Source organism: Portunus trituberculatus, chromosome 33 (genome assembly GCF_017591435.1).
Source record: "Portunus trituberculatus isolate SZX2019 chromosome 33, ASM1759143v1, whole genome shotgun sequence".
NCBI classification, from domain to species: Eukaryota; Metazoa; Arthropoda; class Malacostraca; order Decapoda; family Portunidae; genus Portunus; species Portunus trituberculatus.
In genome coordinates, this window is record NC_059287.1 from 9,319,653 (window position 1) to 9,343,318 (window position 23,666).

The 23,666-nt window shown below is 40.6% G+C and overlaps 1 protein-coding gene across 4 annotated transcripts in view; it reads left to right on the forward strand.

The window, feature by feature from the left end:
• LOC123512454 (mitotic checkpoint protein BUB3-like) overlaps positions 1-23,666 on the forward strand; it is a 131,754-nt gene that overhangs the window by 92,958 nt on the left and 15,130 nt on the right. For all 4 annotated transcript variants that reach the window (XM_045268876.1, XM_045268873.1, XM_045268875.1 and 1 more), the window contains 4 exons: positions 1,920-2,121; positions 16,152-16,255; positions 16,969-17,086; positions 18,835-18,993. In XM_045268876.1, the coding sequence (XP_045124811.1) occupies positions 1,924-2,121; positions 16,152-16,255; positions 16,969-17,086; positions 18,835-18,993 (579 nt within the window). In that variant the 5' untranslated portion in view covers positions 1,920-1,923. The remainder of the gene's footprint in view (positions 1-1,919; positions 2,122-16,151; positions 16,256-16,968; positions 17,087-18,834; positions 18,994-23,666) is intronic.

Here is a 23,666-nt window from a genome sequence, read left to right on the forward strand (position 1 = left end):
ATGTGGCCTAACGTTCCTAAGAAGACCAGGAAGTGTCTTACTCTCGAAGTGAAGCTGGGTATTATTCACAGACAAGAGAGAGGCCAGAAAACTAATAACATTGCTTCCCACCATGGCTTGACTCCATCTACTGTCTTCTATTTTCAAGTCAAGATACTCTATTAAGAAGGCTAGTGAGACCTCATCTTCCTTGCAAGCTAAAAGAACCACCAAAACTCGTGACTCTACAATGGATAAAATGGAAAGCCTTGTGGAAATGTGGTACATAAGTTTTGTATGCAGTACCATGATGCCCACTTTGTTTACATTCCACAGGTTGCCAGTTAGTGTATTTCCCGTTTCACTCTCCCTCCCTTCATAAAGTTAAGATCATCAACATTATAAAGTTACGTACATACATACATTAGTGTACATTATAATGACTTAAATTAAACTACCTAAATATTTAACTTCATAATTTTTACTTTCATTAAACCTTTTACTGTACTATGATGCACTCTCACTTTGCTTACTCTCAATGGAAGTTCAAATCAGGGGTTATACTTGTTACAATCGGTTTGCTTAACGAAGTTTCGCTTAACGAAGTGTTTTTTAGGAACGTAACCCCTTCATTAAATGGGGGTTGCCTGTATAGATTATCATAGACAGACTACTTTGTTAACACGGAGTAATGTAATGTTCTATATATAGTGTACTGGGGCTGTGTATTGTTCCGCTACCCCAAGGGACGCCACGCTCAGTCTGGTTCCTAACGCAGCTTAAAGGACAGGCTCACAGTCTGTTTGGTAATCCGCTTGCCTTCCTTCTTTGACTGGTTATACTGTCCTGCACAGCCAGTCTAGTTCTACAGTCTACTGTCTACAGTCACACTCCAGTGTGTAGACTGTAATTATACATCATCACGCTTGCTACAAGCTCCATCTAGCCGCTACCAACTACAAGTCTCTCTCTCGTCGCCGGCTACTTCTCAAGCCTTTTCACGGCTGCTCGCTACCAAGCTACCAAGCCTCCAGTACATTTTGTATCCTACAATAAACACAGGGAAGCTCCCCCAGTGTTTCTCTTCAGCCACACCAGAACATATTGCTGGTGCCAGCGGTACCAGGACAATATATATATATATATATATATATATATATATATATATATATATATATATATATATATATTCATATTTTGTATATTCTTCCCTAGTATTACCACATGACAATGACTTAATCGTCTTGCATGCTTCAACCTGTGCTTTCAGACTCATATGTATATGTATATTAGGTGGGTGTGTGCTGCTGAGGGTCTTGGTTGGGTTGAGGCACACAGGATGGATGTGGTGCCTGATGTTCCACAGCCAAAAATTTGTCCTGCTTTGTCAGGTCATTGGTTTATCTTGGTCTGATTTTGTTAGATGGCAACATCAGCAGTCTGTTGTTATTGTCTTGGTTATTATTCAGTATCTGCTGGTTCCTAACAGCTTCTGGTGCACCCCAAGTTTAGAAGATGTATGTGTGTACATACTGGTAATGATACATGTTTCACATAGGAAAGAATGCAGTGATGAAATTTTTTTTCACTTTTTTCCACCAATTAGCATTACTGAAACATGTCAGGCTTTCAAAACTAGAAATGATGACAACTTTTCACTTGATCTTTCTTTGTTGTAGCTGGTTTTCAAAGACGAATTTTCAGAAGACTAGATCTGAGGGAATAAATACCTTAGCAGTTAGTCATATACTGCTGTTTTTTCTCTTTTTCAGTCTCTTTTCTGATGAATATTCCTGTTCACATATGTGCAATCCACTCTCACCTGCTGCTCATAGTCATTTACCACTTTCTCTGTCTCTCTCCAGGTAAAGTTTTCCCAATGTCCACATGTACAGTCTAAACTCACCCTCTGGTCATAAATACTGCTTGTCACATTCCAGGAAGATGAGTGAATCACGCATGGAGTTTCGACTCAAGAACACTCCAAATGACTGCATACAGAGTGTCAAGTTTGGCCCGTCATCGTCACAGTTCCTCCTGGTGGCATCTTGGGACAAAAGTGTGCGACTTTTCGATGTGGTGAATAACAACATGCGGCTCCAGTACCAGCACTCAGGGCCAGTGCTGGACTGCTGCTTCCAGGCAAGTAATGTTGTTAGATGGATAGCAATTGGGAGAGAACATTACTTGTAACTGCTGAGTTAAAGATGTTAGGGACTTTTTGCAAAGATTAATTAATTTTGGCAGAAGACACCCTCCAATAAATGTAATCTATCTGTTAAGAGGACTAGAGGGGGTATTTAGTGAGCAGTGGCTTTGAAATTTTAGTACTGTCAACTCTTAATTAACGTGAAGGTTATGTTCCTGGAGACTGCATTATTGAAAATTGCATTATTCAAACATAATTATCCCATAGAAAACAATAGTAATAGGGTGGTTACATTCCTGGCTGCTGAGAAAGTCTGGGAAAGGCTTGTGAAAAGCTAATGGAAATGCTTTTTTTTGTGGCCAGAAGTTGCTTTGCTCATTGTTAAGTTTCTTTGATCCCAGCCCCATGTGGTTCCCACATGATGTCATCAGGTTAAGTTAACACACAATATATCAAGTAAATCACATTATTTAATCATATATTCTTAAAAGTCAATCACTTTTAATTGATATTGCGTTATTCAAACTCACATTAGTCGAGAGTTGACTATATGTTGTTTGTTGGTCCCTATATTTGAGGTTCCGTGATTTTTATGGAATTTTGGTGAAGCAATGTGAGAGTCAAAAAATTTTTCATAGCTTTTTTTTCAGCTAGTAGGAGAGGACCCAAATTGTCAAGTTTTCAGTATTTGCTTGCTCAAGTTTCATAAGTTGGTCAGCATCGTCTCATGGTACAGAGTAGTCATCTCAAAACACTATATTATAATATATTTCTATTGATTTGCCATGCTTTTACTTTTTCCAGTATTTTTATGTTGCTATTTTACTATGATATTTTTTTTAGTTACTTGAATTTATACAACTAGTATAATTTTGTAGCACAAAATATAGTCACCTGGTGTATCAAGCTTTTTAGATTTTAGAGACTTTAAAATATAGCACAAAACCTTAATAGACATTTTACCTTGCATCTGCATAATCTAATGCATCATAATAAAAAGGGTAGAGTAACTGAGGCCCTTAGATTCATACAGTACCAAGAGCCACTTTTTAAAAGTCTCTGAAAATTGCTCTAAAGTTTGGCAATTTTGAAACTTGTGTATCTCAGGAACTAGTGTGGATTGATTAGGGTGATCTTAACTAATACAATGGTCAGATCGGATTATCTTTATTTTTTGGTAGCCATCATGTCTACATTTTATATTTTTGGAATGAGATGAATGACATGATGATATGCTAAGTGTTCATGTACCATGTGTGTACTTATGAATCGTCAGTGTGGAAAGAAGTGAAATACAGGCAGCCCCCACTTAACAAAGGGTTTACGTCCTAAAAAACCCTTCATTAAACGAAACTTCATTAAGCGAATCGATTATAACAAGTTTAACCCCTGACTTGAACGTCCATTGAGAGTAAACAAAGCGAGGGTGCATCATAGTACAGTGAAAGGTTTAATGAAAGTAAAAATTATGAGGTCAAACATTTATGCAGTTTAATTTAAGTCATTATAATGTACACTAATGTATGTATGTACGTAACTTTATAATGTAGATGATCTTAAATTTATGAAGGGAGGGAGAGTGAAACAGGAAAGACACTAACTGGCAACCTGTGGAATGCAAACAAAGGGTGCATCATTGTATCACATACAAAACTTATGTACCACATTTCCACAAGGCTTTCCATTTTATCCATTGTAGAGTCACGAGTTCAGGTGGTTCTTGTAGCTTGCAAGGAAGATACGGTCTTACCAGCCTTCTTAATAGTGTCTGCTGACTTGAAAATAGTAGAGACAGTAGATGGAGTCAAGATTGTGGCAAGCAATGCTATTTGTTTTCTCGCCTCTCGTGTCTGTGAATAATATCCAGCTTCACTTTGAGAGTAAGAGACTTCCTGGTCTTCTTAGCAACACTAGGCGACATTGCAGGGCGTTTTGGTGGTAAGTTGAGCGAGGGAAGACGAGCTGCTGCTGACGCCGTTATTGTTTTGAACTAGGGGGAGTGAGTGGTGTGCGTGTTGTCCACGAGAGGCGCTGGTGTATTCAAAAGCCTGTTGGCTTGCGTGATACAGTGGGGCTTTCAGACATGTAAAAAAATTACCTGGATAAAATTTCGTTAAAGCGAGTTTGGTGTTCGTTAAACGAGCAGATGGTAGTAAAAGGAAACCTTAGTTGTAGCAAAATTTCGTTGTGTGAACCTTCATAAAGCGGGGATTGCCTGTACAGGAAAGTGGGGGTAAATGGCAGGCAGTTCAACTTGGACTTTAGTCCCTGGGTCGGTCAGAGTCCTACTTATCATGAAATCTGAGTTATCGGGGTCCGAGTTATCAAGGTTCAATATATATATATATATATATATATATATATATATATATATATATATATATATATATATATATACATACATATATACATACATATACACAGTAAGCCCCCACATTTAGCGAACCTATTAGTCTGCCGAAACCATCGCTAAATTAGAATTTCACCAAATTTGAATACTACTTTAAATAGGGAAAAATACCTATCAGTCTTTCGACCACCCAAAGTCCCCATTTCGAGTCCCCATTTACAGCTGCAACATCGCCACCTTCACGAGAATCAGCACCCCCGAAACCACTAGTGGAGGCCATGGTGATTGCGAAATTCGCTAAACAGCAAGGATGGGAGCACAAAAAATGAGTTCACACGCTGAATTAACACACACTATAGCTCGTGTCGAGCGGGAATGCCGGAGGCACTGTGGGGCTGACGTCATGGCCAAACAGACACGCGATTGGCTCAGAGCGAGCGGGAGGCAGGACAGTGTGGCGCGGTACATTCGCTAAATATGAGAGAAAATCGCTAAACTTGAGGGCTTGGTCTTTTTCCAGACAGTCGCTAAATAAGGATTTCGCTAAATTCGGGGTCTTACTGTATATATATACAGTATATATACAGTAAGTCATCATTATACGGTACATATGTGTTCCTGAAAACCTTACCGCAAATCAAAATTACTGTATACCGAACCCATTATAGCATGTGATAATAGGGAATGCATTCCAGCACATCAAAAATCACCCCTACAGAAATTAAAAATACATGAAAATAGTCATACAAAAAAAAATGTAAAGTACTGTGTAAAAGAAATAAACAGAAAATGTTTTTATTTACCTTTCATTCGCCATGTATTCTATCAGATGATGTCCCTCCCGAGGCTAAAGGCGGTGTCACGCCTTCTTTTTCTGTCAATTTTCCGATGACTGTCAACTTTTGCAGACGGTGGCTGTTACACACAAGCTTGCTTCCACCTTTGCCGTGCTTGTCGATTGTAAACAAACACGGCTCTTCATTCACCCCAGCAAGCCGCGGCTTTTTTGCACCTTATAATGTAATCAGCTGTTCTGCGATCCCAAAGGCAACAGTAACCTCTAATGCTCTCTATGAGAAATTCTTCAGAGTGTTTTGTCCACTGACAGATAACATAACTGCTCATCTTGGCCAACTACTTGGAAGTTACCTTGGAAATATTCAAAAGCGTCACACATTCGCACTCCTCAGAAAATGTGCAAACAACTGAGGAACTTTTCATTGCTAGACTAGAAGAAAAAAAATATGTATACAAATATATATTCATGAACTTATTTAAATGTCTTCTATCATGATGATAGCATTCTTCCATTTAACAAAAAAGTGCTTTTTAATAAAAGTGTTGATTAGAAACCATATTTGGACTAAAAATTGGCGCTAGACAAAAACGATGCGTTTTGTCTGACTCAAGACGACAGAAAAAGTTGACAGAAGAGTAAAAAAACGACGGAAATCGCCTGAGACGACGAAAAAAGTGCTAGTGTGACGCCGCCTTAAGGGACAGTAGGGATTTCAGCCCTTGCTCATTTTCGGCTGAGTGGGCAAACAAGGATAAGACGTCATCGTCTGCACTGTCGGAAGTAGATGTGGAATGATCAGCTGTAGCAGGGTCGGCACGTTTCACTGGTTTGAAGAAAGAGGATATGGAGGAAGGGCCAGCTGTAGAACCGTCGGCAGCGGATGTGGAAGCGCCAGCTGTAGCAGGGTCAGCAAGTGTGACAGGGACAGCATGTCAGACTGGCTTGAAGAACAAGTAGATAGAGGACTGTTTGGTTTTTCTTGTTTTTTCATCATAGACTTCTTGATAAATCTTGACACTTTTCTCTACGTTTTGAGCCACTTTGCTACACCTGGCAAGATTTGGGTCACGTTTCTTCAGGTTTTTCGATACCACCAAGACACTAAGAGTTTTGATGTCCAGGCCACGTACAGGATCTTCCTCGTCTCCCTCTTTTTCTGCCTTTTTGTGATGCCTTTTCTAGCTCTATAAGTTCATTATTTTCAGCATGGCTTTCCAAAAGATCTTGAACATCATCATCATCAACTTCATCGAAGCCAGCCCTATGGCACAGATTTACTATGTCATTTCTGATGGCACTGATGTCATCTTCAGCGAAGCCTGGGAAGTCTTGCACGCATTCTGGCCATACTTTATTCCACGCCAAGTTCATGGTAGATGTGTTCATTTCGTCCCAAGATGACGATGTTATCTAAGGCGTGCTTATGTTATACGACTTCCACCATTCTTTGATAGTGGGCTTGCCAGGCCCATCTGTGCCCTTTATCAGTTGCTGCATGATTCGCCGTTGGTATAGTAGGCTTTAAATGTTTGCCATGATTATTATGAATATATTTTTGCTTACAATAGATCCTTTAATATTCCATTTATTTATGTAATTAGTAATGCATGTAAGTAATATGTAATGCAGTTAAAAAAAAAGGGGGGAGGGGAAAAGATAACAGGCTCCAAGGGTGGTCAAGTTAAAGTCAGTACTGTGAGAAGCGGGGAGGTGTGGCATGGATGACTTCATCACCCCTGCTCCCCAGTGCTGGGCCTTCTTGAATGACATGAGCGGATACTGTATCTGTGAATTTTTCTTACCGTATATCGAATTGAGGGTAGTAATTTCCAAATACCATAACTGTGAATTTACCAGATAAAGAGCTACCATATAACGAGGACTTACTGTGTGTATATATAAATATAAATATATATATATATATATATATATATATATATATATATATATATATATATATATATATATATATATATATACAGTAAAGTCCCGGATTACGTCGGTCTCAAGTTATGTCAAACTCACAGTTACGTCAGTCCACTATAAGGCAATTTAAGATTAAAAAAACTGAAAATTTATAAATCGTAAAGCGCGGGATTTGTTGTTATTGTTGGCCGCCAGGCGTCACTAGTGGTTACCCGCCACACCGCCCGCCTCACGCTTGAATAGTGAATACAATAACACCCTGCCTCAGTTCCACCACACCGTCGCCCCTGGCAAGTGTTATCCTAAGGCGTTTTCAGTAGCGGTGCGGCTGGGAGCAAACGGAGGCTAGTTTTCGCAAACGCGAGCAAACGCCTTTCCAAAGCGTTTGCTCTCGTTTGGCAAACGCTTTTTAGCCAGTCAGCGTTGAACAACCCCATCAACCTCATGGAATGAGATCAAGAAGGAGTTACATTTCAAATAAAACTGAATAGTTAAGACGTATGTTAGGTCATAGAAGTGGGTACTGTAGATGTAGATTTACATTTACATATTGTGCAGCATACTGGAGAGAACCGATATAAAAAATATGGCGTGAAATAAATTAAGAAGCTGGAGGTACCTGGTGACATGTCGCATCTATCCGTCCTTGTTGTGGGTGTTGTCCGATTCATGACTTCGATACAATAATGGAGTTACTTTTTTATTATTAGGTGAAAAAAATGATAATATTTTTGCAAATCCTTATATCATAAAGTAATGAATGATGGTAAAAATAGATTATCTGCTAATTACTGACGTAATTCAAATATATAGGCGTCAGAAAACCACAGCCATACATCTACAATGGAGCACCTTCAAAACAAGCCCGCATAGATCAAACCACTTCCAGGACTGAAGACCTGTTGTTTTTTATGAGTATTGCGCTGCTCGGCCCTCGGCATATACAAATGATGAAACACTGGTGACCTATAATACTCCCCATCAAGGAATAAATCTCCAAACTCTTCCACTATGCTGCTGTGTTTACATCTTGACCACAGTGCTGGCTCAGGCGACTGATGTGTACGATAACTTCTCCCAGGGATTGAGATCACAGTGACATGGTCATCTGGCACCACTGACGGTGTCCTCAGCACTGTCCTGTTCAGCGTGAACTCAAACATGTTTGGCCTTGTGGTGACGCTACTGAAAACGCCTCTACTTCTGTGTTTACTGACTCAAGTTCTTAGTATTTTGCTCAATGGCACCAAAGAGAAAACTCCTTAGTGACAGTAGTGATGCTAAGAAAAGGAAAACCATTACGCTACAAGAAAAAGAGGACATAATTAAAAGACATGAGAAGGGAGGCAGCAGCTGTGTGTGAGGGAATGAAGAAGAAAATGGGAAACCCGTTACTATGACAATGGGGAGGTTGACGACCTTGAGGGCTCGCGCACCCATCATAACAATAACAATTCCGGAGCCTTCACCTGGGGCACATGACACTCGCAGCTCACTTGCACCGTCTGCGCCTGTCTGCTGATCCTTATTGCCCTTTCCTATTGCATTTCCTGCTCCGCTGCCCACGCTTCTACTCCCACCGCACTGCACTACGCTCCCAGCTGTCCGCCCTGGGCGTTACAACATTCGACCTGCCCACCCTCCTGGCGGCCTCAGGCGTCCACCCCTCTCGGCAACCTGCAGTCCTTCGCATTCGCAGCCCTAATCAACAACAAAAACAAGCTTGTGTTTTATATTCCTACATAGTTGTAAATAATATAACAATATAACCTTTAACTTACCTGAATGACCATAAACAATGATTGGTTGAAAACTCGATAATATGCTTTGAAATGTACAGAAACTCGAGTTACGTACAAAATCAACGTACGTCACGTTTCAGGAACGTAACTCTGATGTAAACTGAGACCTCACTGTGTATATATATATATATATATATATATATATATATATATATATATATATATATATATATATATATATACACATATAGTGGTACCTTGAGATACAAGTTTAATTCACTCTGACAGAGCTTGTATTTCAAAAAGCTTGTATCTCAAAAAAAAGTTTTCCATTGAAATACATTGAAATGCCATTATTCCATTCCAATCTCCCCAAAAAAGAGCACCCCTATTTTTTGTATGTGTTTCCAGATAAGATAAAGGTATTTACAGTAAAAGTCCTGAAATCCGGAAGTCATGGGGGTTCAGGCATTCTGGATTCTAGGATTTTCCAGATTGTAAGATAGTAAGGCTGAAATTAAGATTAAAATCTTGAGGGTACTATGTAAACCCCACTAAACTAACCCCAGCTTGCTATATTTCCTTGTAGTACTGTCATAACATTTTACAGGGATTGCTACTACCACCAGTCCACTGTGTACTTCCTCACCACACCACACAAGATTTACGTAGGCTTTTTTTTTTTTTTCTTGAAGATTTTCCAGACTATGGGGGGAGTGGCATGGGCTTTTCCAGCCATTATGGCGGCCCATATGTGATTATTGCTCTTTTCCTACTTGTCAACTTCTATTTGTGTAGGTGATTTCACTATTTTACGTAGGCTATTCCACCATCCACGTATACTGAGAAGTTTGAGTGATTGTACTGTACTGTACCACACATAATATGTATACAGTCCACAATACTTATGGTTAGGATTGTATGTTTTCTCTTTTTCATTGTCTTTTTCTGGAGGCCAAGAGGGTTTGCTGAAGCCGTGATAACAGTAGTTTGGCGCACACGTGGTCGACTTTGTGATGGTGACAGACGAGACGTGATCCCACATGGCAGAATGCATTGGTGGACAGCGGTTGGCGGGATGTTGAATCGGCACATTTGGTGTCGATGATGACATGTTCAGTTTCGGCTGTTATTATTGTATATTTATTACTATTATTTCTTACTTTTTACATATTTAACTCAGCCTTTCAAATTTTCCGGATTATAAAGTTCCGGATTTAAGGACTTTTATTGTATAAAGAATTATTACACAGAAACATAATAAAATATAACAAAAGATAATATAAATAGACAACTACTCTTATCAAGTACAGTGGCAGTGGTACCTTGACAAACGAATTTGATTCGTTCCGTGACGATCATTGTACATAAAAAAAAAAATCTTATATCAAAGCAATTTTTCCCATAGAAATTAATGGAAATAAAATTTATTTTTTCTTGTGATATGAGTTTACCCCCCCAAAAAATTAACATGCTTTAAATACCAACCAAATATAAGATAATTACAATGTTTATTATATGCATGATATAAATGATATTGCCCAAAATAACAACTTAACCCGCAGAACTCGGGACACTGATAGATGTTCATCACACAAGACTCGGGGCACGTCGATAGACGTTTAGTCTTTTTGCAGCTATATTTGGCTATTTTTTTCCTATTTCCTTTGCTTGTGAGCTGGCAACACTCATCAGGAGTAAACATATGCTATACGTCACTGTGTCACCAATGATGAATGGTAGGAGCGACAGTGATTCCACTGTGCTTGATTCTGACACCTCTACCGTGCGTCTTACTTCTATACCTTAGGTCTCTTGCCATGTCATGGGGATACAACTTTTAAATAAGAGTGGTATCAGAACAGGAGAGAGAGAGAGGATACAAGGGGCCCGTTTTCTATCGCTCTAGCCAAGGCCGCTGAACCCAATTGGACGCAAGGCCACGTAAACCGATGATACCACCTCATTCAACCTGTAATATTTTGGTAACCATGACATCTAGAGACTTCTGGCTTTTTGCATTGCAAAGAGGAAGAGTTGCTTGTGGGCAGAACACCATTTGTAGTCACTCGTTTATTGAATATCCAAGTGTAATCAGTATGTGAATACAGGCTATTTTGTGTGTTTCTTAAGTTCACAGAACTTAAGAAAAAATACACACTGCTGAGGAGCACAGATGCACATGCACAAAGGTTGCCTTTATAAGGAAGTGCATGTGTGTATAGTGTATATGAGTGAATGTGGTAATTGTAATATGTAGAGAAACTTTATGTGGAAAGAGAAAAAAAGGATTGTAATAGTCGGTCTTAGAAATGTCGAGAGCTTGTCATGCACAACAGAAAACATGGAATGAGTGATATGTATGACTGAGATGATTTGCTACATCACCTTCCCCCTAGTGACAAGGTAACGAGAAACGAATTCGTCGTGTGCTGGCCTTAGATTTGTGGGTATTGGTGGCAACGAGGACAGCTGTAGTGTTAGGCTCCAGGAAATAGGCAGGTTTTACCCTGTCTTCGGAGACAGCGTCGGTGGAGCTGTTCCTGTCTACGGTGACAGTCTTTCTGGTGCAGCGCAGGACATGGTAGGGGCCTTGGTATGGCTGCATGAAGGGCCGGTGGACAGCATCCACACAGATGAACACGTGTGAGCAGTCAGTGAGGTCCTGGCTCATGAAGGTTTTCCTCGGCAAAGAGTGAGGTGGCACTGGCTGGAGGTGGGTCATGGCACTTTTCAGGCAGGAAGCGAAGTTTTGGGTGCTGCCTGGAGGAGAGTCAGGAGTGGATGCCATTATCTCGCCTGGGAGTCAAAGATTAGTGCCATACACCAACTCAGCTGATGAGTGCTGGAGGTCGTCTTCCTTCAGGGAGGACCTGATGCTGAGGAGAATGAGAGGAAGAGCCAGGGACCAGTGCTCACGGTGTGTAGAGGCCATGAGGGAGGACTTCAGCTGGCGGTGGAAGTGCTCCACGATGCCGTTGCTCTGGGAGTGGTAGCTTGAAGTCCAGTAACGGCGTATGCTGAGAAGAGCCATGACCTTGTTCCACACCTTAGCTTCAAACTGGCTGCCGCGGTCAGAGGTGAGGCTGAGCGGAACACCGAATCTTGAGACCCAAGTATTTATGAAGGCTTGAGCGATGGTGTCTGTGGTAATATCAGCCAGGGGCATGGCCTCAGCCCAGCATGTGAAGCAATCCTTGCAGGTGAGGATGTAACAATGGCCAGCTGAGGGAGGCAGAGGACCAACGAGGTTGATGTGCATGTGGTCAAATCCGCCAGTGGGTTGCAGGAAGGTGCCAGGCGGTGAGTGAGTGTGGCGGATGACCTTGGAAGCTTGACAGTGCGTGCAGGTGCGAGCCCAGAGACGGATGCCCATGTTCATACCTTCCCAGATGAAGCGAGAAGTCACGAGGCGCTGTGAGACGTGGATGCCAGGGTGGGAGAGGTCATAGAGCTGACAGAAGGCCACGTAGCGGTGTCGCTAGGGCAGGTAAGGATGAACCTTGGTGCCTGGGAAAGTGACTTGCTTCATCTGGAGCGCCGGGTTGTGCAGGAGTTCATCCAGTTCAGCGTCGTCAGACTGATCGGCAGCAATGGTGGCGTAGTTGAGGGAAGATGAGGACACGACAGTAACACTGTGAGAGCGTGCATCTGTGGGGGCTTTATCTACACCTTTGACGTAGCATATGTCGGTCGTTTACTGGACGACATAATCTAGGTGGCGAAATTGGCGTGGGGAGCAGGTTGTCCTTGACATTGAAGAGGCTGCATTGTATGGCAGGAGGCAGCCGCTGGTAGAACAGCTGCTTGAACAGTTGAGCATCGAAGGTGTGGTACTTGTCACCAAGTAGTTGCTTTATGCGGTGCAGGAGTTGATAAGGCTTCTCATCACCTAATTCTTCCTTGGAGAGGAGCTCGCAGAAGCGAGTGGCAATGGAAGATTGCAGGCTCTTGAGTAGGACGGTCTTCAGTTCTTCATAGGGGTTGTCAGCGGTGGCAGCGGTAGAAATGACGGCAGAGACTTGCGGGAGCACGTCAGAAGGCAGTTGACTCACAGCGTAGTTGAACTTGGTGAGACTGCTGGTGATCTTGGATGCCTTGAAGCTGCACTCTAATAGAGAGAACCAGAGAGATGGGTCCTGAGAGCAGAAAGGCGGAACTCGGAAAGCTATCGCCATAGCTGTGCCACTATCTGGGGTAGTCATGGTGAAGACTGTTGTGACACGCACTAGAACCACAACAGCTGCGAAGAACTGGCATGAAGGGCGCAGGAACCACAGGAGCTGCTGAAGACTAGCATGGAGAATGTAGGAACCACAGGAGCTGCTAAGGCTGGCATGGAGAGTGCAGGAACCACAGTAACTGAGTGGAAGTGTAGCAGCAGGAAGCACTTGTGTAGCAGTGTTTATGTGTCCTTTGGTGATGGTGAGTAGTACTGAGCAGAAGCACTGAAGAAACGTGGTGAACACATTACTGCAGAACACATTATCCACAGTAAGTACGTGGAAATGTAGCAGTAAGGACGCAATGTAGCACTGTGTGTTGTGTCACTGTGTGTGTCACTGGCACAAGGCGTCACTATCACGGGCTACACACAACACGTAGGCGTCACTGAACACTGTCACAGGGCAGCACTAAACACAGCCAGTAAATCCAAGTGGCCGTGTAGGCGGTGAGTAGGTAATCCAAGGGTAGCAAAGGTGCCGCTGGTGGGGAGTAATCCAAGGGCAGCAAAGGTGCTACTGGCGGGGACGCAGCAACGAATTCGCCGAACACAAATCTCATGTATACACGAATCAGTAAAATATACCATATTTCGCCGAGCATGTCTTTGACTCACGATTGCACGATTTGGTCCCCATTTGAATCTCCCGCTGGTCCTGTGTTACTGTCTTATATGTGCAAATATGTTCACAAAACAACATTTCTATTAGCTTTTTACAAGCCTTGCCCCCAAGAAAGGATTGTTTTTTAATGCATGAAGTGAAATCTTAATGGAATACCAAAAAATAAAGCAGAGATGAGATGAGCCACAGACGAAGCGGGAGGCTAGCGGCCACTCGGCTGCTTCTTCTTCTTGTGGCCCTTGTAGCTTGTGTGTTACTTTCATCATGATGTTTATGTTTCCACTCCTCTATTGCCTGCTATAATGGATATCATATCTTAGCATTCATAAACGCTCATGCCATGAGGATAACTTGGACTCTGTGGCAGTGAGTGATAGTGAATTACTAATGAAATACCGCAGTATTTCATTAGTAATTCACTATCACTCACTGCCACAGAGTTCAGGTTATCCTCATGGCATGAGCGTTTATGAATGCTAAGATATGATATCCATTATAGCAGGCAATAGAGTGGAAACAAATGTAATATCGTGGTGAAAGAAAACACGCCAAGCTAAAATGGTCACAAGAAGGAGAAGCAGCAGCCAAGTCGCCGGAGTCTCCGCCATCTGTGGCCGATCTCATCATCTCTGCTGTATTTTTTGGTATTCCATGTAAGATTTCACTTTATGCATTACAAAACAATCCTTTCTTGGTAGCAAGGCTTGTAAAAAGCTAATAGAAATGTTTTGTGAACTTATATGCATATATAAGACAGTAACACAGGACCAGCGGGAGATTCAAATGGGGACCAAATCGTGCAATCGCGAGTCAAAGTCATGCTCAACGAAATATGGTATATTTTACCAATTCATGTATACGCGAGATTCGTGTTCGGCGAGGTATGACTGTATTTGATTTTGACAAATTAATTCTTTTCTCTCTGGAATGTAATAGTTTATTTTATTTGTGTTTAAGATTCAGATTTTTTTTAATCAGCATAACTTTCAACTACTTGTTTCTTAATACAGTATACAGTAAACCCCCTCATTTAGCGATCCTATTAGTCTGCCGAAACCATCGCTAAATTGGAATTTCGCCAAATTTTAATACTACTTTAAATAGGGAAAAATACCAATCAGTCTTTCATCTGCCAAAGTCCCCATTTCAAGTCCCCATTTACAGCTGCAACATTGCCACCTTCACGAGAATCAGCAGCCCCCCAACCACTAGTGGAGGCCATGGTGATAGTGAAACTCGCTAAACAGCGAGGATAGGAGCACAAAAAATGAGTTCACACGCTGAATTAACACACACAATAGCTCAAGTGTCGAGCGGGAATGCCTGAGGCACTGTGGGGCTGACGTCACTGCCAAACAGACACGCGATTGGTTCAGAGCGGGGAATGCTGGAGGCACTGTGGGGCTGACGTCACTGCCAAACAGACACGCGATTGGTTCAGAGCGAGTGGGAGGCGGGACAATTGGCTCAGAGCGAGCGGGAGGCGGGACAGTGTAGCACAGTACATTCGCTAAATATGAGAGAAAATTGCTAAACTTGAGGGCTTGGACTTTTTCCAGACAGTCACTAAATAAGGGTTTCACTAAGCTGGATTTCGCTAAATTCGGGGGCTTACTGTATTTAATTTTGATTTGAATCATTATTATCTTTTTTTACTTTTGATTTAAATGAATTTGCCAATTTATTTATTTATTATTTTTTTATTTATTTATTTATTTTCTATGAATGGAAGAAACCAGCCAAGGGCAAAAAAAAAAGAAAAGAATAAAAAAGGCCCACTTAAGTGCTGGCTCACTACAAAGAGAAAAGTGTCAGCCAAAATTAGGGAGTAAATGCCTCGATACCTCCCTCTTAAAAGAAGAAAAGTCATAGGGAGTCAGAAATACAGATGCAGGGAGGGAGTTCCAGAATTACCAGTGAAAAGTATGAATGAATGAGAAGAATGGTTAACTCTAGCATTAGAAAGTTGGACAGAATAGGGATGAGAGGAAGAAGAAAGCCTTGTGCAGCAAGGCCACAGGAGGAGGGGAGGCTTGCAGTTAGCAAGATCAATAGAACAGTTAGCATGAAAATGAGAAGTGGTGTTGATGAGACAAAAAGCTTTTGATTCCACCCTATCTAGTAAAACTGTGTGACTGGTACCCCCCTAAACATGCGAGGAGTGCTCCATACAGGGTCGGATAAGGCCCCTATATAGAGTAAGCAGTTGGAGGGGCGAGAAAAACTAGTGGAGATGCCTCAGAACGCCTAAATAATTTGACTTAAGTCAAGCCAGTCCTATTGGCTTGTACAGGTAGCAATAAAGTCATATAGAGTCTTGTCCCTAAGTGATATAATAACACTCCCATTGATCTTCCAGGATGCCGTCCATGCTTACAGTGGGGGCCTGGACGGCCAGCTCAAGACCTTTGACCTCAACACCAACACAGAGTCAGTGGTTGGATCACATGATGCTCCTATAAGGTGTGTGAAGTGCCAGTAATCATAGAATGGTTTACATTAAGTTTGAAATGAAAGTAGAATCTGATGTTTCTTGTATGGAGAGGGATAACAATAATGAAAATAAACAAGTGAAATATGGTTTACTGTTGAGAATAAGTATGATTCTTCCTATTCCATGTGTGTTGAATATTGATAGCAAAAAAAGCCATGTAGTGTTTTTATGTATGATGGGGAACCAGCCAACGGCAACAGAAATAATAAAAAAAAGTGCACTTAGGTGCCATTCACTAAACAAGTCAAAAGGAAAGGGCACCTTAGTTTTTTTTTTTTTCCTCTCTAATTCCAAATCTTAAGTGAATGATGTATGTGTAGCTAGTTGCATGTAGTTTTGTATGAAGGAAGAGTATTGTCTTTAGAGGGCAGCCTCTAAGTGCCTTTTTGTGTTGGTAAATGCAAAGGGAAACATTGAGTGAGGTCACAGCTGGCTTTAGTGATAAGTTCACAGCATCCCCTGAACCAGTGCTGTTAGACCTCACTGGGAATAATGATCCTTTTGGCAGATGTATACTGCCTCCTCCTCAAGAATAATGACAGAAAAGAAGTGCAACCTAACAATACATATTAATGAGAAAGATTTATGCCATCCTTATAGAATAAGTATTGTATCAGATTAGGTGATGAGGAACAGGGACCAAATAAGAAATCAATGTTTCTAAATTATGTGTTTGGAGCAGATGTGTAGAGTTCTGTCCTGAGGTGAACACTATCATCACCGGCTCGTGGGACTCCAACATCAAGCTGTGGGATCCTCGAGGGCCACGTGAGGCCGGCACATTTCAGCAGCCAAACAAGGTGTGGCAAGGAGGCAGGGACGATAATCACAAACTGATGTAGTTTGTAGGTTTAGAGTGTGTTACATTAGGAATAGAGGGCTTTGTTAGTATTGTTGAGTCTTTCTCTCCATTTTAGTTTGAGAGACCTCCATTCATCAAAATAAGTCACTTTTATAGCATAATATGATAACATATTTTGTCCTTTATCATTATGCTTGTTATGGTCATGATTATTATTTGTCTTCTTTATAAAAGAAGACAAATGTTTAGATTTACATTTCTTTGAGGGATAGAGTATAGGAAGGAACCTGATGGAGATCCTTTAATGACAGGGGTGTCAAACTCAAATCTTTTTGATGACCAATTCTGCACTTGGTTATGGTATCGAGGGCCAACAAAGATTTGGTAATTACTTATTGGTAAGATTGAAGATTACATCATATGAACCATCGTTCGTTATATGAATGAAAAATAAAAGTTTCATCTTAGTCTTAACTATTTAGTTTAATTTTTCTCATTTCTAACAATTATAGTACAGGTTGAACCTCCCAAATCCGGCAACCACCAGACCTTATACTTGCCGGACCATGGAAAATTCCTAACTAAAGGTGGTCCCCAAAACACCCTCTATATATTTACCCTGCATTAAACAAGTGTAGCTGTAACATTGTTTTGATATATGATAGTTGTACATGAAAATATACATGCAGAAGTATATAGAAAAACACAATGTAAATTAAGTTCAGCATGGAAAATCTTTGCCTGTGCCATTATCATCTCGCCGGACACACGGATGTTACCAGAGCGCCAAAGCTTAAACCACTCTATGAGAGCACTGTCTAAATCACTGCTTTTACCCTCCTTAAGTGTTCTACAAACCTCCATGTTCTTCTTGCTCTCACACTCACTGTAAAACTTGAGAAATTGATTCTTCTGCTTTTTTATATCATAGATGGTTGATGAGCCAATGTTGTGCTGTTTGCATAGGGTCTGCACTGAAACACCTTTATCTAGCTTCCTCAATAGGTCCACTTTCTGTTGCACTGATATTGTCATATGTTTGCACTTTTTCTTTGGTTCACACACAACACTATTACTTCCTGGTCGCTTGGAAGCCATGTTTAGGGGCAAATATTACAGAAAAAAAATGTTTGTACACCTGGGGGGGTGGTGCTTGCAATGAGCAGCAGCATGGTACTGATTCAAATTTTACCCAGAATGCCCGGGCTCCAAAACACAGTACAGCGCCGCCGCGTCCTAGCGGCGGTCCGGCAAATTACTCTGGCCAATTCAAAAATTCCGGCAAACAAAAATTTTGCCAGATTACAGGTGTTGCCGGATGAAAGAATACCGGATTAAGGAGGTTCAACCTGTAATTTGATTTGAAAAATCTCTTGTCACCCTGCAGGGCACTTAAGATCATCCTGAGGGCCATGAGTTTGACACCCTTGGTCTAGGTGGATAGAACAAAGTGATGTGGATAAAATTTGTAGAACTATGATAGAACAAGAGATAATGGTTTTAAAAGTTAAAAAGTAAGACTGAAAAAGGAGCTGAATTGGTTTTGAAGTGTAATGTAAATGATTGGTATATGCTAATTAGTTGAGCTTTAAAACAAGATTAGACAAATTTATAGATGGGTATGATACAAAACATATGTAAGGATCCATTTAGATAGGTATGTTTTTATACAAAGGCTGCCTCATGTAGGTCTGGTGACTTCTTGCTGTAGCCCTTATTTTCTTATGTTTTCATGGCTCTCCTCAGGTGTACACAATGGATCTGAGTGGTGAGAAGTTGGTGGTAGGAACATCCAACCGCAAGGTGATGGTGTGGGATCTTCGGAACATGGGCTTTGCACAGCAGCGGAGGGAATCCTCCTTGAAGTACCAGACTCGCTGCATCCAATGCTTCCCCAACAAGCAGGTATGGTGCCTTGGAACTAAAACCTTGGTAATTTTCCCTTTATTTGTGATAATGATAGATTTGAACAGCTGAATGTGTTTAAGCTTTACTGCTGTGAATTTGTACCCATCATGTTCAGTATTTCTCCAGATTATGTCATAGAGTAACTAAGCTGTATTTTTTTTTTTTTTTTTTTTTTTTTTTTTTTGCATTTATTGTAAGTGGAAACTATAGCTTATGTTATTGCTTCTTAAGGTTCCAAATGCTTGACTTAGTTTTCTGTTCCATGGTTACACTAATACATACTTTTTGCCGTATAAGATGCAATAAAGTATAAGATCCACCCATAGTTTGGTAGAGGATATTTAGAAGAAATTGATTATTTTCCTTGAATTCCATAACAGAAAATATTATACCAGTTTATCTGTGATCATAATTGTGTCACTCCCTGTTATAGTGAGGTAAGTGACACAGACAGGTGCACACGCATATACTTGCTAGTTCTGTAGTGGTGCTCCGCTTTTCACGCATATTATTGCATGAAAAAAGGCCCTCACTGACTTCTCAGTGAGCACAGTAGTATATGAATGTCCTGTGATGAAAAAAAAAAAAGGAACATTTATGGAAAGTGTTGCCGCTAGATAGAAAATAAGTGAAAAGGAGTGGAAGACTCCAAGATGGCGGAGAAATATGCCATTTCAGCATTATTAGCTTCGTCCTGTTATAAGTGTAGCTCTGATTCTGGAGACCCAGCAAAATTCATTAAATGTTGTCTGTGTAGCCGGTGGGCTCATACGAAGTGTGTGAATCTGGCAGGGATTAAATCTGAAAATATCTGCAACATGAGGTATCTGTGCGATGTTTGCTTCATTGAGGTGTCGGCTCTGAAGAAATTCATCAATGATGTTGAGGAATTTAAGTCTGATTTGAAGAGCATTACCGCTAAAGCTGACAAGATGATGGAAATAGTTGATAATAAGATGGCAAGAATGGAGGAGATAAGTATCAAGGTCGATGAGACAACAGAAGGCTTGGCGGGAGTTGCTGATTCAGAAAATTCCACGCCTTGGCAGGATGTGAAGAGGAAGAGAAGGATGAAAAGAACCTGCTTGTAGGGGTAACTCAGGATTCTGAAGCAAATCTGAAGAATGAAGTTTCTTATGCTTTGGATGGAATGCAAATTAATGATACGAAGTTTGCTAATGATGGCAAAAAAATAGTGATGAATTTTGCCAATGAGAGTCCGAGAAATGAGGCAGCCCAGAAACTGGAGAATGTTGAAAAGTTGACAACTAAATCTGTTCAGAAAATTAAACCCATAATGCTATGTAATGTCCATAAGGAAGAGACTAAGGAGGGTATCATTGATACAATCATTGCAAGAAATGACTACCTTCAAGCAGTTCCTGATATCAAGTCAATGATTGAGAATATTTTTTGCAAACCAGCAGCAGGGGGCACAGTTCATTACATCATGAAATGTGATCCAATGATAAGACAGTTGTTGCATCAGGAGTTTACCAGGTTTGTGACAGGTATCATGCACTTATCTGTTTCCATTGTCAAAGGTATGGTCATACTGAGGCAAACTGCGATGCCAAGAAAAATGGTGAGCATCCCGTTTGCTTTAAATGTGCAGGCAACCACAAGTCCAAGGATTGCACATCTACAGAGAAGAAATGCATAAACTGTGTGAGGTTTAAGAAACAGAATACTGACCACTCGGCGAATAATAGTTGTTGTGTTGTGTTGGAAAGTGAGATTGACAGGATCAAAAATATTACAGATCATGGCTACTAATGCTGTGAGCTCTATGTTGAAATGTGGTTTATCAGATGTCCAGTCAGTTGGAAACAAGACAATAGAAATCAGAACTTTAATTAATGATGAGAATCTGGATATTCTTGCTTTGACTGAAACATGGCTGAGTAAATATGATACTGCAAAAAATAAAGAAATGACCCCTGACACTCATACATTTGTGCACATACCAAGGAACACGATGCAGACCCATACAGACTACATGAGCCAAGAAATAACCTTGACATGGGATGTCAAGTATTTGCGAGATGCGCACCAAGGATTTACAATAAACTGCCAAGTGATATTAAAGGTTGTGCAAGGATTGATATCTTCAAAAAGAAATTGAAGACGTATTTGTTCAAGGAAGTTTATGATTTTAACAGCATGGAAATCAAAGACAATTATAGATGCTAGTTGCTTTTGAGGGAGGCTCTGCTGAGTGCTGCCTCGCAGTGGAGCGGAGCCTTGAACAAACACCCCAAGTAACAAGTAAGTAAGTAACAAACAATTGAGAAAACAGCATTTGAAAGTTCCACTTTTATTCAGCTGTGCATGCACTTACCTCACCACAGCCCAGTGATGAAATGGGTTAGATGACAATACTTGGTGTTTGCCTCAAAACATCCCCATTTCCATTGGCCAGGAGGTGATGACTCACCATAATTACACGCTATGATTGGTCCCTCTACTTTTTTCAGGCACTTGCCTCACTGTAACACAAATATATGGCAGTGGAAAAAATCTTGAGTGTTTCTATTATATTCTGATGTTATGAATTTTATGTTTTGAAATTTGAGAATACGTCAGGTACCTCATGAAAGAGCTTGAAATGCCCTATCCGCTGCATGTGACAACTCAACTTCAACCCAGGTGTAGCTTACCTAACTATAGCAAGGGGCACCACAATTGTCGTGGAATAATTGTGATTATGATGGTACCTTATGGTACTTTCCACTATTGGCTGAAAGAGTTACAGTGCTACTCAGAATAGTTATCAACTTTAAATGGTAAACAAAACGCTCCCTGTGCAATCCATGGCTGCATTCAGTAGCAAAACTTTAGCTACTGGTTTTGGGTGCCTCCCAGGATACAGTAAACAAATCAACAGCATTGCTGTGGAAACAACCACTTTCTACTCAACTCTCAAGCAGTAGACATATAACTGATGATTACCAAGTTGATAATTTGTATTATGGAACATTTGATGCTGATAAGGCTTGATTTAAATCAAATTATTTAAATAAAGTAATTTGAATTGATTTGCCATATGTTTTAACAGATAACATGACTTTCAGATAAGACAACCACAAACTTCAATCTGAATTGAATCAATTTAGGTGACATCAGTGTTATAATACAACACACAAACTACCAATGAACATCAGACAGCTGAGATGGTGATTCACTGATCTGGAAAATTTAAGTGGTATAAAAACTGCATGAAAAGAAAATAGAATAAAAACAAATTTGACAGTACAAAGGTATTAAGCCTCAGGGGCCATTTTAATAAAGTTTCTTGAATATAGAAGTTTGTCTCAGACCAGCTTGATTTGGTGTTTGGGTTGCATTTAATATCTTTTACTGAGACTGTAGGAAAACAGATTTTCTTTCTAAAATACGAATATGGTGTTGGCAATACTCTCTCAAAGTTTCCTGGTGAAATCTTTTTTTAAATTGATTTTCATTAGCAAAGTAGATAAAAATATTGCAACTGTTGACAACCTGGTTACACAGGTAATGCTTTTTTATCTGTCATTGAACTAGAATTGATGTTTTTTTTTTTTTTTTTTTTTATAGTGGAACTGAATCATTGTTTTCTGGTAGTGTTTAGCTGCCCTAACTCAGTGGCTTTGAGTGCCAGAACGTTTGTCATCTGCCATCAGTGTCTGTGGACCTCACTGGGCAGAGGGTGAGTGTGTTGCTCAATAGCAATGTACACTTTATAGTTACTTTTCAATGTTCACCAGCTTTGGCTTTCATCTCCCTTCACTGACCATCCTGGTGAACTAGCCTTCAACTTTGCTATCCTCCACGACCTAGAGCAGGGGTTCTCAATCTGGGGTACGCGTACCCCCAGGGATACGTGAGTGGAATTTTGGGGGTACGTGGCAGGTTTCTCAAAATGCTTCAGTTTTGAATAGCAGCAAATCTGTTTATAGTATACAATGTGGCCTACATGTGCTAGGCTGGATGTGTCCTTCACTAGAACCAGGACACGTTAACAATGTTAACAAGGAAACTCTTGGAGTTATATCACTTGAGAGAAAACTCTCTTGGATTACAGTTGCCACACAACCTTGCAAACCTATAATATTTGTTCTGATTTATTATTTTAAGTGTTATTCACACACACACTGACTTATTTATCACTGTTACTAGTTACAAGTTGCAACTAGCTGCAAGCAACACTAGTTCACTGCCATAATGATCGAAAATTGTCTGATATAGTTCCTTTTTGGTGAATGAATTGTATGTTAGTCACATATAGTGTCTCCCTGTGAGGTACCAGTTCCTATCGACACTACCTCATAAAAACATACTAATATTAATTAAAAATTGTGTCTGCTCCACATATATAACACAATTTAAACTTAATAAACTAAGTTGATAAACCATGCATTTATTGTTACCCTTCCTGATGCTGCATTGTAGATAAGGGGTACGTGATCAATACTGAAAGACTTCGAGGGGTACATAAGATTAAAAAGGTTGAGAATCCCTGACCTAGAGAAACTGGTACAACACCCTACTTGTATTCCTGACCGTCTCGGAGACACGCCTAACATTCTTGATGTCTTTCTCACCTCTAATCCTTCTGCTTATGCTGTCACCCTTTCATCTCCGTTGGGCTTCTCCGATCACAATCTCATTTCTGTATCTTGCCCTATTTC